The 14556-nt window shown below is 38.0% G+C and overlaps 2 protein-coding genes across 2 annotated transcripts; one reads left to right on the top strand and one right to left on the bottom strand.

The window, feature by feature from the left end:
• Positions 1 to 3440: 3440 nt before the first annotated feature.
• On the top strand, positions 3441 to 4061 carry PG998_010519 (uncharacterized protein; the record flags this gene model as incomplete). The annotated part of the gene is made up of 1 exon (XM_066877335.1): positions 3441 to 4061. One exon carries the CDS (start codon positions 3441 to 3443, stop codon positions 4059 to 4061), a length of 621 nt encoding a protein of 206 aa, XP_066726389.1.
• A 3691-nt stretch (positions 4062 to 7752) lies between these two features.
• Positions 7753 to 8444, bottom strand: PG998_010518 (uncharacterized protein; the record flags this gene model as incomplete). The annotated part of the gene is made up of 2 exons (XM_066877334.1): positions 7753 to 7899; positions 7965 to 8444. 2 exons carry the CDS (start codon positions 8442 to 8444, stop codon positions 7753 to 7755), a joined length of 627 nt encoding a protein of 208 aa, XP_066726388.1.
• Between the last annotated feature and the right edge of the window lie 6112 nt (positions 8445 to 14556).

The following is a 14556-nucleotide window of genomic DNA, read 5'->3' as shown; positions in this document are numbered from 1 at the left end:
TTAATCCTATTAAAGGAGGTACTCTTTAACTTTTAATAATTAATAGTACTTATTAAGGATATTAATTAATATAAGATCGATATTTCTTAAATAAGAAAGTAATATAATATAACAATATTAATAAAGCCTTATTTATTAAAATCTTATATTTATTATTATTAAAAGACCTTCTTTCTTTATTTTAATAATATTATATTGATATTATCTCTAGTGCTCTCGTGTAACTTATAATGTATTAAGCGCTAGAGTAATATCTTTATAATCGGTTCTAGTTATTATTATTAAATTTAAAAAGAGTACTTTAAAATAGTATTTAACTCGACCTTCCTTAAACACGACAGCTTTAATAGTACCTCCTATTCATACCTATTAGTTAACTTAGAAATATTAATTTAAGCTCCCTACTACGTCCGACGACTTATTAACCCCCTTCCCCTTTTCCTTTTTCTTTTAATATATATATCTATTAATATATATATCTATTAATATATATAAATAAATAAATAAATAGCTAGAAAGTTTAATAAAGGATATAATTAACGCATTTATAGCTTATATAGTATTTTTTAAAGTAATAGAGGTTAGTAAAAAAGGTTTAAAAGGCTCGAGCTTTAATAAATAAATTAAAGGGTGTTAAGCTAGTCTTAAAAGAGTACTATACTAGTATACTATAATAACTAGCACGGAAATAACGTTTATATAAAGCTTAGGCCTTAATTATTAGATAATAAATTAATATTTATTATTATTATTATTATTAAATTAGAAGCGAGTTATAAATCTTTTTCTAATATAATATAGACTTTATGTTTTAAAATAGATTTAATTAGCTTTAAAAACTTTTTTATTTTATTAAATTAAAATTCTATTTTTTAAAAATATTTAAAAAAAAGGATATAATTTATATAATTATATCATTTATTTTATTATTTTTAATAAAATTATAAATATAAGAATTAAAAAGTAAAGTATTTATAAAGATAATAGTTTTATTAATTTAAATAAATTTTTAATCTTTTAAGTCGGGATAATCCAGGTTAAAGATTTTAATATCTTTATAATAGAGTTTAAGAGTTTGAATATTATAGATTTTAAGAATTAATACTCTAATTTAAAATTTATTAAAGTATAGAGTATTCGGTTATTTGAAAGGGAGTTAAAGTGGATAAGGAAAGTTATTAATAATAAAATATTAAGGAATACATAAATATAGAATTATAAATTAAAAGATATATAATTATATAAAAGTTAATTATTAAAGATATAGCAATTATCGAGAAAAAGTAGTTTTTAATAATAATATATATTAATTTATCGTTTAAGAACTAAAGCTTATGCTTTATATGGATATTATCTTTATATTAGCTATTATAATATATTAGTACGGCGCCCTTTTAAACTAGTTTAATAACCTTTAATCTATTTATTAAAGCTCGAGCCTCTAGCTCTTTTAATACTTCTTTTTATTTATCTATTTATTTATTATTATTTATAATATATTATAATATTAAAAATAAAGGAAAAGGAAAAGGGAGGTAATAAATTAAGGGATGTAATAAAGGACTTAGGTATTTTTAAAGTAAATAGTAATAAGAAAGAGATATTAATAATAAAACCTTTATTAAAGTAAGAAAATTAAAATAAATATTATTCTAGGTTACCCTTTAAAATTTAATAATAATAATAAGAATTAATTATAAAAGTATTATTCTAATATTTAATATATTATAAATTATATAAAAACGCTAGAGATAATATATAATATATTATAATAAGCTTTATTTAAAGTATTATAAACGAAAATCTATTAATATAACATTAATAAGTAATAGGTAGTGTTATAAACATAATTAATACTTATATTAATCTAATATTATAAAAAGTTTAAAACCCTTTAAGTTAATTCAATTAAGATAATAAGATACTTTATATATTAAAGTAACTATCGTTATAACTACTTTTAATAACTTCTTAATTAGTAATATTATTTCTATAATTTAATAACTTTATTTAAGCTTAAAAGGGGTTATTATTTATTATATTTTAATTAAGTTAAATTCTAATAATAGCTTTAAAGGTTCTTTTTAATAATAAACCTTTAAATAACTTATTAAAAGTTACTTTAAAAGGGTTATCCTTTATTACTATATATATAAAACGTTTTAAAAACTTATTTAAAAAAAAAAATATAATAGTAATTTTAATTTATTTAAACTTTTAAATTTCTTTAATATTTATTAAAGGTTTAAACCCTTTTAAACAGATATAGGGGTAAGTTAAACTTGTTCCTTAAATATATTATATTTATTATATTATAATAAGATATACCAGACCGTTTATTAATTATTATAGGAATATTATAATCAATTAATTTATTAACTTTATTATTAATAATTTTTATAGTTTATTTTATTTATTTAAAGTTAAAAAATAATAATAGAAATTATTCTTATTATATTAATATAATAATTATTATAATATAGGTGGCTTAATTAATAATAAACTTAAAGGGTTTAAAAGGCCCTTTAAAGGTATACTTATTAAGCTAATTTAATCCCTTAAGTACCTTAAGTACTTTATACTTTTAAGTTTATATTAATATTATTATTACGAAATTAATCGTTATAAGTATTATAACCTTTATTATAAAAGTAGCTGTACTGTAACGAACGGCTATCGGGTGTCCAAAGAAACCTAGTAGGCGTACTGGGGTTTATGTTGGCTTAGACGAGAGAGTACTTGAACGTGCAGAAGACTCCGTCTTCTGATACAATGGGCAATATCCCTTAACTGATCGTAGAACTTTGACTGAGGGTGCAATAGGTCGTTAAGGCAATGTGCCTCACCAATGGGTAAGATTGATGCTTAGATTGATCACTGAAGTAGAGAGTGTCTATATGAAATACATAGGAAACGTTCGTGGTTATATATCCAATCTCTCCTTCACTGATTCTCCTTGGATCACGCTGTCGGTTGGTGATCCTGTCCGCTGGCTCACTTGGATCACCGTGATCCCGTCGCTCCAGACTCGCTGGGAGCGTCGTGATCCGGTCGCTCCTCATCACGTGACTTGGGTGCACTGTCCATTGCGTGCTAGCCTTCCGGTGCTGTCTCCGTTCGTACTACCCCCTGGGTACTGTCTAGCCGTGCCGTCGCTTCGGGCATTGGTCGTCGTGCTGGTGGTTGTTTCGGGACGATGGCTTCTCGGCGGGTCTTGTCATTGTAAGCGCTGTCCCGTGGGGTACGTACCCGGGTTATCGTAGTTCCGTGCCGGATGACGGGTACTGGCCGCAGGGTTGGGTCGGGTCGTAACACTATCCTCCCTCCCCCTACTTGCTTTGTCCCCAAAGCAGTTTGGTCATAAGTACTGGGTCGTGCCGCCGTGTCGGAGTGTTGTAAGTTTCTTCCCTTCTTTGTTTTTATTGTGATGTGCGCTCATCATGCCAGATCGTATTGAAAAATCGAAATCCAAGAAGACTCGCGAGCGGTCTTCTCTTCAGGAATATATTGCTCTCAACGGTCGTACTGCCGATATGCCTTGTTCTTACTGCTTTAAGAACAAGAAGAAGAACTGCAAGATCGCGGAGCGTTCTTCTCGTTGTGAGGAGTGCGTCAGTCGTGGGCGTCCTTGTGACGGGGTCTTGGTGGCTTCTTCTCTAGAGAAGGTGCTAGCTCAGCAACGGAAGCTGGACGAAGACGAGGAGGAGGCGAGCGAAAAACTCTTGTCGCTTCATACCGAGCTGGCGAGGCTGCAGTCCCAGCTGGCCGAGGCGGCTGGTCGTTTGTCGCGCATCCGGAAGATTCGACGCAAGGTGAAAGAGCGTGGCGCTGATTTGTTTGAGCGCGGAATGCAGGAGTTGGACACTGAGGACGAAGTTTTGCTTGCTCTGGATGGCCACGAGGGGTGCCTTGTTGGCGACCTTCAGCACATGGGCGTTCCGGCTAACGTGGACTGGTCGGCCCTTGGTCTAGGCGACCTTGGTGACCTTGGTCCGTTGGTCGAGGGCCCTTCTGTTCGAACTCCCGAAGTTCCTCAGCGGCGTTCGCCAGGTGTTTCTTAGGTTCCCAGGTGTTATCTTCTGGTGGGTAGCCTTTCCACTGGACGAGGTACTGGAGGCCTCGTCCCTTCTTTCGTTTGCCGATAATCTTTTCGACTTCATACTCGTGCTGATCTGTTTCGACTTCTAGCTGTGTGTCGGTTTTCGAGTTTTTGGGGGCTGGTTCGAGTAGTGAAATATGAAATATGGGGTGTATCCGCATTGTCTTGGGTAGTGATAGTCGATAGTTGGTTTCTGAAATGACTTCTGCGATTTTGAATGGTCCGATCTTTTTGAAGTCTAGTTTGTCGCTGGGTCGCTTAGTTTTGATGTTGCGTCGTAGGAGGTAAACTTTTTCTCCCTCTCCAAAGGTTGGTCCCTTCAACCTTGTTTTGTTGGCGTATTTCTTCATTCGTTCCTGAAGAAAGGTGAGGTCTTGTTGCAGAGCAGTCTGTAGTTCTTTCAGTTTCTCGACTTGTATGGTCGCGACTGGTGCTAGCTCTCCTTCCAGGGGTTGTCTGGTGATCTCTGGGTCGTACCCGTAGTTCGCTCGAAATGGTGAAATGCGCGTGGTTTCGTTGTCTGCGCTGTTGTACGCAAACTGCGCCATGGGTAGCAACGTTACCCAATTGTCTTGCTCATGGTTGACGTAGCATCGTAGGTACTGTTCCAGGGTCTGGTTCATGCGTTCGGTTTGTCCGTCTGTTTGGGGGTGATAGGCTGTGGATAGTTTGTGCTTCACGCCTAGCTGTGCCATGAGTGACTTCCAGAACTTGGCGGTGAACAGCTTATCTCGATCGGAAATGACCGTTTCCGGTAGCCCGTGCTGGCTGACGATGGTTCTGAGGAATGTGTATGCAAGGTCGCTGGTGTCACTGGACTCCTTGTACGGGAGGAAGTAGGTATACTTCGTGAGTTTGTCCGTGATTACCAGTATACTGTCGTATTCGACCTTAGTCAATGGTTCTGTTGACAGGGGTAGCTTGACGACGAAGTCAAGTGCGATGGTTTTCCACGCCCTGTCTGGTGGTGGTATGGGTTGCAGTTCCCCATATGGTCGGTGTCGTGCGGCCTTGGCTTTGTTGCAAAGGTCGCATTCGCTGATGGCCTTTGTGACCTGGTCTTTCAACTTCTCGCAGTTGAACAGCCGTGTGATCCGTTTCCACGTCTTGAACACTCCCTGGTGTCCGTGCGCGGGGTGTGCGTGGAATTCCTGGATGAATTCCTGCTGGTGTTGTTCGGGGATGAGGATCTTGCCTTGATAGTATACTAGCCCGTTTCTCGATACTCCGTACGGTGGTCGTAGGGTGGCTGTGTCCATCTGCTCGTGGCATCCCCTGAAGCGCGCAACCCACTTGTCGTCATGCTGGACGTGGTTGGTTGTATGTAGGTGTCGTGATGGTACGAGGTTGCCATCGTTATCCTGCATGAGGATAGTCCGGGTCTCTGGCGGGACTTCCTCTTGATGGTCTGGTCGTCGGCTTAGGCATCGGCCCTTCCGTTCTCGCTACCCTTGCGGTAAGTGATGACGAAGTTGAATTCTGATAGAAATTCGGACCATCGTACTTGTCGTTTGTTCAGCTCCTTTGTGGTGGTGAACGTGGTGAGGTTTTTATGGTCGGTGTAGACCTTCACAGGGTCTTTCGTTCCGCTGAGGTAGTGTCTCCATTCTTCGAAGGCTTTGATAATGGCCATTAGCTCTTTATCGTGTATCTGGTAGTTGAGCTCTGGTCCATTCAATTTCTTCGAGAAGAATGCGACGGGGTGCAATTTCCCGTTGTCGTCTCGCTGGCTCAGCTGGCCTCCGATCGCATAGTCCGATGCGTCGGTTTCGACTTCGAAGGGTTTCGCGGGGTCTGCCACGCGAAGCACTGGTTCGTTGACGATCCGTTCTTTTTATGGCTTGGAAGGCTTCTGCTTCCTTATCGGTCCATCGGAATGGTTCGTCCTTCTTCGTCAGGTTCGTCAAGGGTGTCGCTAACCTGCCAAATCCGGGGACAAATATCCGGTAATAGTTGGCTAGTCCTAAGAAGGATCTGACTTCGGTAGCGCTTGTGGGCGTGGGCCACTCCTTGACTGCTGTGATTTTCGAAGGTTCCATTCGGATCTCACCGGGGGACACGACGTATCCCACGAATGTGACCGTTGTCTTGTGGAACTCGCTCTTCTCTGGGTTGACCAGTAGATCTGCGTCTCGTAGCTTCTGGAGTACTAGCTTTACGTGTTCTCGGTGTTGTTCCTCATTCTCGGAGTAGATTAGGATGTCGTCGAGGTAGACCACGACAAACTTGTCGAGGTATTCTCGTAGGACGTGGTTGATCATCGCTTGAAAGCTAGCCGGGGCGTTCGTCAGGCCGAACGGCATTGCTTGGTACTCGAAATGGCCATACTTGGTTCGGAACGCGGTTTTCCATTCTTCTCCTTCCTTTATGCGGATCAGGTTGTACGCATTGGGTAGATCAAGTGCTGTAAAGATCTTGGCGCGCAGCAGCTTGTCTCGTAGATCGCTGATCAAAGGCAGGGGGTACCGGTTCTTGATGGTGATTTCGTTGAGCTTGCGGTAGTCGATGCACATGCGCCACTTAGGTTTCCCGTCTTTGCTCTTTTTTGGTACGAAGAGGATGGGGAAGCCTGCTGGCGATGTCGAGGGTCGTATGACTCCTTTCTCGAGGTTCTCCGTGATGTACTCCTTCAGGACTGCTTCGTGCTCCTGGTTGAGTTTGTATATGGGCATGAATGGGGGTTCCTTCCCATCCTTGAGGGGTATCTCATGATCCCACCGTGTGTGAGGCGGTAAGCCTGTCTTCAGTTTCCCACTAAAGAGGTCTTCGAATTGCCGGTACTCTTCTGGTACTGTTGTTGTAACATCCGGCTTTGGCTCCTTGGCGATGACATATGCTCTAAGGACCTTAGGTTTGCTGGGGGATCGCTTTCTGGATCGCTGCCCTTCGACTAAACCTCTTCCTGGCGTATCCCACTGAAGTTGGCCTGTCCTCCAGTTGACTCTGGGATTGCTCACCCGCAACCAGGGTATCCCCAAAATCACGTCGTATCCTGCGACGTCCGTGATGTCACACGTGATTCGTTCATGACGTCCTCCGATGTTGACCGAAAGGTTCGCGACTTCCCTTCGGATTTCTCCATCTTCGTACGTCATGAGTCCTCCATCGACGGTCCTGAGTCGGTATGGGGCGTCCTTTTCTTGCCAGTTCAACTGCAGGCTGTTGACGATTCGTGGTGAAATGTAGTTTCCTTGCGCTCCGCTATCGAGTAGCGCTCTGATGGTGACTCCTTTGATGTCTACCAACAGTACGATGTGCTCGTGGATGTCTTGTCCATCCGCTGTGGCACACAGGGACCTGTCTTGTCCCGTCGGGTGTTGTCCCACTACAGCCGGCGGTACTCGTTTCCCGATTGTTGCCTTCTGCGACCGGGGTTTCCTTGCATCCCTTGTTGTCGGCGCAGAGTCGCTCGCTGGGCTAAGGTGAGCGTGGGCGTCGATGAGTACGCTGGTGGTGGTGTAGGTTCTGGTCCGGTGATTCTCGCTGGTCCTTGTGTCTGGGACTCGGGTTCACGGATGAACCTTAATTCGTTTCTTCTCCAATGTAGGAGGGTGACTTCTCCGTTGTCGTTGATCCGGCTTCCCACATGACGGTCGGTTGTGACGGTTCGTCCCTCGGTGGTGAGGAAGTTGCGGTTTCGGAGGTCCTCGGTCTCATCGGGCCGCTGGTCGTACGTCTCGTAGACGTTGAAAGGCGCAGTAGTCATCCTCGGGGTGTATTGTGGTTCGCGAGGGCCATTGGTCTGCAGCCTTCTCAGGGCTCTGGGCTTTTCCCATGCATGGACGAGGCATCGGTCCTCCCTGCAAAGGGTCCAATCTTGGCCCTGCAGGTGGCACCGTCGTGGCCACTGAGGATCTTCTTGTACCAACAGGTACGCGCGTCGTCCATCGGGTATAGTTGTCTTGATCTTTCCAATCAGATGATCTGGGTGTGGTTGTGGGATCGGCCTTCTGCCAATCCTTCGCGGGAACCAATCGTTCTCGAGTTTTTCCGCGAGTTGCTCCGTGCATGCGTCATGGATGCACGAGATCCATGAGAGGGTGAAATGGGCTTCGTCGGTAGGGGCGATTCGGCGATCATCGCCTACCGCGTAGTTGCCCTTGATTCCTTGTCCAAACCCGTACATGATAAGGGTTTGTCGTAGCTTCCTAGAGTCAGGGGACGGGGTGCCAGGAATGGCAAGCCATCCGTCCTCTTCCAGGTCTCGGGGCTTTGCGATTTCTTCGACGAGGTCGTTCATGGGCATGCCAACGAGTTGCTCGTGGCCCATGGGTTCTCCTACCTCGGATTCTTCGCTGGTTGAGTCGTAACCCGTGAGTTCAGTGGTGAGTTCCTGTCGGGTCATGGCGAGTTCTCGCGTCGCCTTGCCCTTGCTCTTCGGGGGCTTGGGAAACCATCCGGTTCCCTCTTTATCCGCCAGGTGGGTGTTGCAACCGTCATCGTAGCAGGCTGTCCAGGATAGGCTGCCGTGTGGCACGTCGGGCGTGTTGTTGGCGCTCCTTCCGTTAATAGCTGCTGGGGCTGGTTCTCCACTGGTGGCGTTGACGTGTCGTCCTTCGGGGACTTGTCGGAATGCCTTCTTCGGGCTGCGGCAGTCGCGGGCGAAGTGCCCGTCCTTTCCACAGTTGTAGCAGGTGACCTTCTTTCGGCCATCCTTGCCATCCCGTTGGGTGGCGTCGAGGTCCATGGGTCCGCTGTGGGATCCATAGGACGTCTTTTTCCATGTCCTCTGGACAGGTCGTCCGTGGTTGGCTCGAGGTTTGTTGTCTGCTCGCGGGGCGCGGTTGCCCTGCTTCTCGAGTCGTCGTTCGTACAGGCGGTTGTCAATCTTGACTACCTTTTCCACGTACTTGTCGAAGTCGTCGGGGCGGTCTTCCCGGCTGACTTCGTCTTTGACGTCTTCTCGCAGTCCTGCGTAGAAGAGTGTCATCAAGGCATCGTCATCGCTCCACTCCGTTCGAGAGGATACTTGCTTGAACTTGGCTGCATATGCAGAGGCCGATCCCTTCTGCTTGAGTTGCATGAGTTGTCGTTCAGCGGTCCGGGCCTCGTCGGGGTTCCCGAACGTAGCCTTCAGCTTGTCTTCGAAACTGGTGTAGTGACGGAAGATGGTGCGCGTGTAGTCTTCTTGTTCATCTTCAAGGGGTTGTCGAGGAAGTTTCGCATGATGGGCTCAAACCATGCGAGGGCGTCTCCCTTGAGGTAACCGGCGGCGCACAGAATTCTGTCTGGCTCGGACTCGAATTCTTCGGCGTAGTGTCGTAGGTACGCTTTCATCTGGGTTAGGAATCCGTGGACGGTTCCTTCCTTCCCGTCGTAGGTCTGGGGAGGTGCCAGCCTATGCCCAGGGCGTCGAACGCTGCGAGGGGGCATAGCCGTGACCTGGTCCGTAAGTTGTTCATTGTCGGCGGCGAGTTCGTTGATCCGTTCCTGAAGTTGTCGGATCATGGCGAGGACGTCGGGTCCTCCCGTAGGGTTGCTCGGGTTGCCCTGTCGAGGGGTTCCGCCGTTGGTTGGGACCTGGGATGCCATGATGTTCCTGTGGGATATTGCTCAGGGGTCCAGGTAGTGACTCGCAAGAACAAGAGTGATCAAAATGTAACGAACGGCTATCGGGTGTCCAAAGAAACCTAGTAGGCGTACTGGGGTTTATGTTGGCTTAGACGAGAGAGTACTTGAACGTGCAGAAGACTCCGTCTTCTGATACAATGGGCAATATCCCTTAACTGATCGTAGAACTTTGACTGAGGGTGCAATAGGTCGTTAAGGCAATGTGCCTCACCAATGGGTAAGATTGATGCTTAGATTGATCACTGAAGTAGAGAGTGTCTATATGAAATACATAGGAAACGTTCGTGGTTATATATCCAATCTCTCCTTCACTGATTCTCCTTGGATCACGCTGTCGGTTGGTGATCCTGTCCGCTGGCTCACTTGGATCACCGTGATCCCGTCGCTCCAGACTCGCTGGGAGCGTCGTGATCCGGTCGCTCCTCATCACGTGACTTGGGTGCACTGTCCATTGCGTGCTAGCCTTCCGGTGCTGTCTCCGTTCGTACTACCCCCTGGGTACTGTCTAGCCGTGCCGTCGCTTCGGGCATTGGTCGTCGTGCTGGTGGTTGTTTCGGGACGATGGCTTCTCGGCGGGTCTTGTCATTGTAAGCGCTGTCCCGTGGGGTACGTACCCGGGTTATCGTAGTTCCGTGCCGGATGACGGGTACTGGCCGCAGGGTTGGGTCGGGTCGTAACATAGACCGTTTATCGATTATTATAGAAGTATTATAATAAATTAATTTATTAAATTTATTATAAGTAATTTTTAAAGCTTATTTTACCGGTTTAGAGTTAAAAAATAGTAGCGGAGACTACTCTTTTTATACTAGTATAATAATTAAAGGTAGCCTTTTCCGGTTTTAATAAGTAGTGATAAAGGATTTTACTGTATAATACGCTCTCTTACTTATCGATTTAGCGCTAACGAATCGTCTTCTTAACTAGTATATACTGTACGGCTATTATAGTAAAGGGGGCTTAGTTAGTAATAGGCTTAAGGGGCCCTTTAAGGGTGTACCTCTTTAGCTGGTTTAGTCCCTTAAGTGTCCTAAGTGTTTTAAGCTTTCAGGTGTGTACCGGTATTATTACGGTTGTAGCGGTCTCTAGTATTAAAGGTGTTGTAGTGACCCTTGTAGAGTTAGGCGTTATAGTGACGTACTTTGTAGCCGGAGCTATAGTAGTGTACCCTGTAGCGGGTGTTATAAAAGGTTTAGTTATTAAATCCTTTGTGGGCTTAGTAGGTTCGGTTACTAATTCTATTGTAGAATTAGGGCTTCGTAGCGTAAAAATTACTATAATATAAAGGGTTAAGGGCTCGGCCGTTAACTTCATTAGCTAATTTATCGTTTTATTACTAGGGACTCCAGTATAAGCTAGGATTTAATAAATATTAACATTAATCCTTTATTATTAAAAAGCTTTTAATTATTCAGTAATCTACTAAAGTAATTATTAATTTAATTAATACTATAGTTAGGCCGAGGATGTTATAATAACTTAATTATTAGTAAAAATATTAACTTTAATAAACTTTTTAAATTTATTATATTAAAATAATTTTTAATAATATATAAATACCTTTTAATTCAATTAAATATACCATTAACTATATTTCTTTATTTATATATATAAATTTCTACTAAATAAATTTCGAGGTAAGTTAATAAAGTTAATATATTATTATATTTATACCTCCATTACAATTACTTTTATTAATATAGAAGATTAATAATTTTTTATTATATATTTTAATAATATAATTATAATATATTTTATTAATCTTTTTTCCTTTTTTTATTAGAATAATAATATATTTTTATTAAAGTAGTATAATAAAGGGTTCGATTCATTTTAATTATAATTAATAATTATAATACTTCTAGTAATATTCAATTAAATATATAAATAATAATTTTTAATAAGCTTTCCTCATTATATTTAATATTATTATTCTGTAGTTAGTTATTAAGGGGTTAGTTTATAACTAGAGGTAAGTTATATAATTAGTTTAGAGTAGTTATTATTTAATTAATAAGATATATATTTTAATTATTATCGTTAATACTATTATAATAGAAAAATTATTTATAATTATTAGTAGAGTTTTTTATTATAATTTCTATAGTATTTAAAGATATTATTATATTAAGCTTTCCTTTATAACTTTAATATAAAGTTAATATTATATTATATTATAATATATAATTTACAGTATAATAATCGCTTAATATAATTATTAAAGTTAAAGTATATTATATCTTTAATTAATATTAATAATAACTTTTAAACTTTAAATTAATTTTTAAACTTTAATTTTAATCTTTATTATATAGTAGTATTAAAGGAGCCCTAGGTTAAATTAGATACTTAAGTATCGGAGCTTTTCTTAAGGTTCGATTAAATTTATACTCGGGAGTTAAATATATTTAGTTAACGGGGTTCTTAATATTATTTTAGGATTTATATTTTTATTAATTATACTTATCCCTATTAGAGTTTAGGCCCTTTTAGTATAGAAATATATTAGCTCGTACTTTTTATAAGGTAAAAATATAGCTATATTTTATCGTTTATATTATTATTTTATTATACATTATTTTTAATACTTTATAATTCGCTGCTATAGAGAGCTTAATAATTAAGATACCTATATTATCGATTTAAGTTATAATAGATACTTTATAGCTATTATCCTATACCTTAGCTATAAGGTAACTAATACTATTTCTTTATTAGCTAAGGGTACTAGTCCCCGAAGCTGCCCTTATAATAACTCCTTTAACCGCCCCGGAGTTTAAAATAATAATAGAGCTTCCCTTTAAAATTTCATTAAAGAGGTTTATATTATAAAAGAGTTAAAGTAATAAAGAGAGCGAAAAGCTTTAAAGGATATTATAATTCTAGATAATTTAACCCGACTTTCTTTTAAAAAGTTTTAATTATATATAGTAATTCTTTAGCTATTTATTAATTTATAAGATAATAAGTATTAGAAGTCCCTTTTATATAAAGTAATTAATTAACTTAATATAATCTACATTATTAAATACTTTAAAAGTATTTAATATAAGTAGTATAGCTATTAAATATTCCCCTATATCGGTAGTACTATATACTTAATAAATCTGTTTTAAAAAGGATATAGACCGCGTATTCTATAGATCTCATTTTGCGAGCTTCTATATAGTTTTATAGAAGAAGGTTAAATTATTTTATATAGTAGTTAATATATTTAATAATAATTAATTTTAAAGCTTTATCGATTATCTTTAGTAGAGCGATTGGTTTATAAGCTTTAGTTATATTATAATTTTTTTTTCGGCTTCTTTAAAATTATTATAATAAAGTTTTTAAAGGGGTAGATACTTTAAAAAAGATAATAATTAAATAGGGGGTATAAGAGAGGAAGGAGAAGGTTTACCGAGATGTGGAGGATGTAGTTAGGGACTTTTGATAGTTTAGGGGTTTTGTACGGTTTGGGATGAAAGATAGCTTATTTTATTTCGTCTTTAGTGAGTGGCGGGTAGTTGATTTTAGTATTAAAAATTAATGGGGGGTTAGGGGTTTTAGGTATATTTGGTAATACTGGGAAAAAGGCTTTATTAAGCGTTGTTACTTTTTTATTAAATGTAATCTCGTTATTAATTATAGGTGTGACGTTCTATTATATAGCTCCTTAATTTTATATTTTAGTTATTTTAATTAATCTTTATAAGCCTTTTAGGCTTTTTATATTAGTTTTATTTATTTTCTTTTATTAATTTTCGGTGAGAGCTTTCTTAATTATTATAGCTTTTTAATTATGTACTTTATGGTATACTTTTTAAGTTTTTAATATTTTGGTATATTATTAGATTTTCTATAGCCGGTTTATTTTTTAGTATTTCTCTTTATAAACTTTTATAAAGTTTAGAGTATAGTGGATAGTAGGATTTGCGATAAGTATAGTATCCTTTATAATATTTTATAGGGTAGCGATTACTTTTTAGAATATATTTATTATATTTTAATTAAATAGCTTACTTTAAAGCTTTAGGAGGTAAGCTATTAGCTTAGTTCTAAATATATTTATTAAAGTATTTTTTTAAAGCTTTGTCAGTGATATATTTATAGCTTTAATAATATATAGTTAGATAGTTATATTTATTAATTAATAGTTTAAATCGTAGTATATCTCGTTTATATATCGGTATTTTAAAAGTTTATTAACTATTATAGAGTTATAGATTATTAGGTCGATAGTAGAGGTTAAATTACTCTTTTCCCGGATAATAGTACCTTTTAAGAGTATTATTTAGAAAGATTTTATATATAAGAAATCTTTAAAGTAAGGAAGGCTTTAATATACCGAACTCCTATTATTAAGGTCTTTAACAGCTTATTCCGGGCTCTTTATATTAAAATCGTTTATTATAACGTAATCCGATTTATTATACATATTCTTAATATTAATAAAGATAGTATTTAATTCCCGGAAAGTATTAATAAATTAGTTTTCTAAGGGGTTATTATATATATTATATATGTATAGTAGGTTAGTACCGGCCGAGCCGGTATTATAGGTAATAACTATTATTATAATATTAGTATTATAATTAATAAAAGAGATTTAAAATTAATTAAATTTTTTATTAATAAAGAACGCTACTTTTAGTAATTTAACTCTTTATATAAGGAATTAAAGGATAAAGGTTTAAACTTTTAAATTATAATTATTATATTCGATTTTATTAATTTAAAGCTTTTAAATAATAATAATATTATATTTTAAGATTTTTAAGTCTTAAAATAATAATATTATTATTATATCTTTAGATTTTTTAATATTATATTATAAGATATATAATATAGGTATATTAAATATTATTTTTAAAGTAGGATATTAAAAATAATAAAGCTAATTA

The sequence above is a fragment of the Apiospora kogelbergensis genome, assembly GCF_038363985.1.
Source record: "Apiospora kogelbergensis strain CBS 113332 chromosome Unknown utg000007l_segment0_segment0, whole genome shotgun sequence".
In the NCBI taxonomy this organism is placed as follows: Eukaryota; Fungi; Ascomycota; class Sordariomycetes; order Amphisphaeriales; family Apiosporaceae; genus Apiospora; species Apiospora kogelbergensis.
This window is presented reverse-complemented; position numbering and strand designations above follow the sequence as displayed.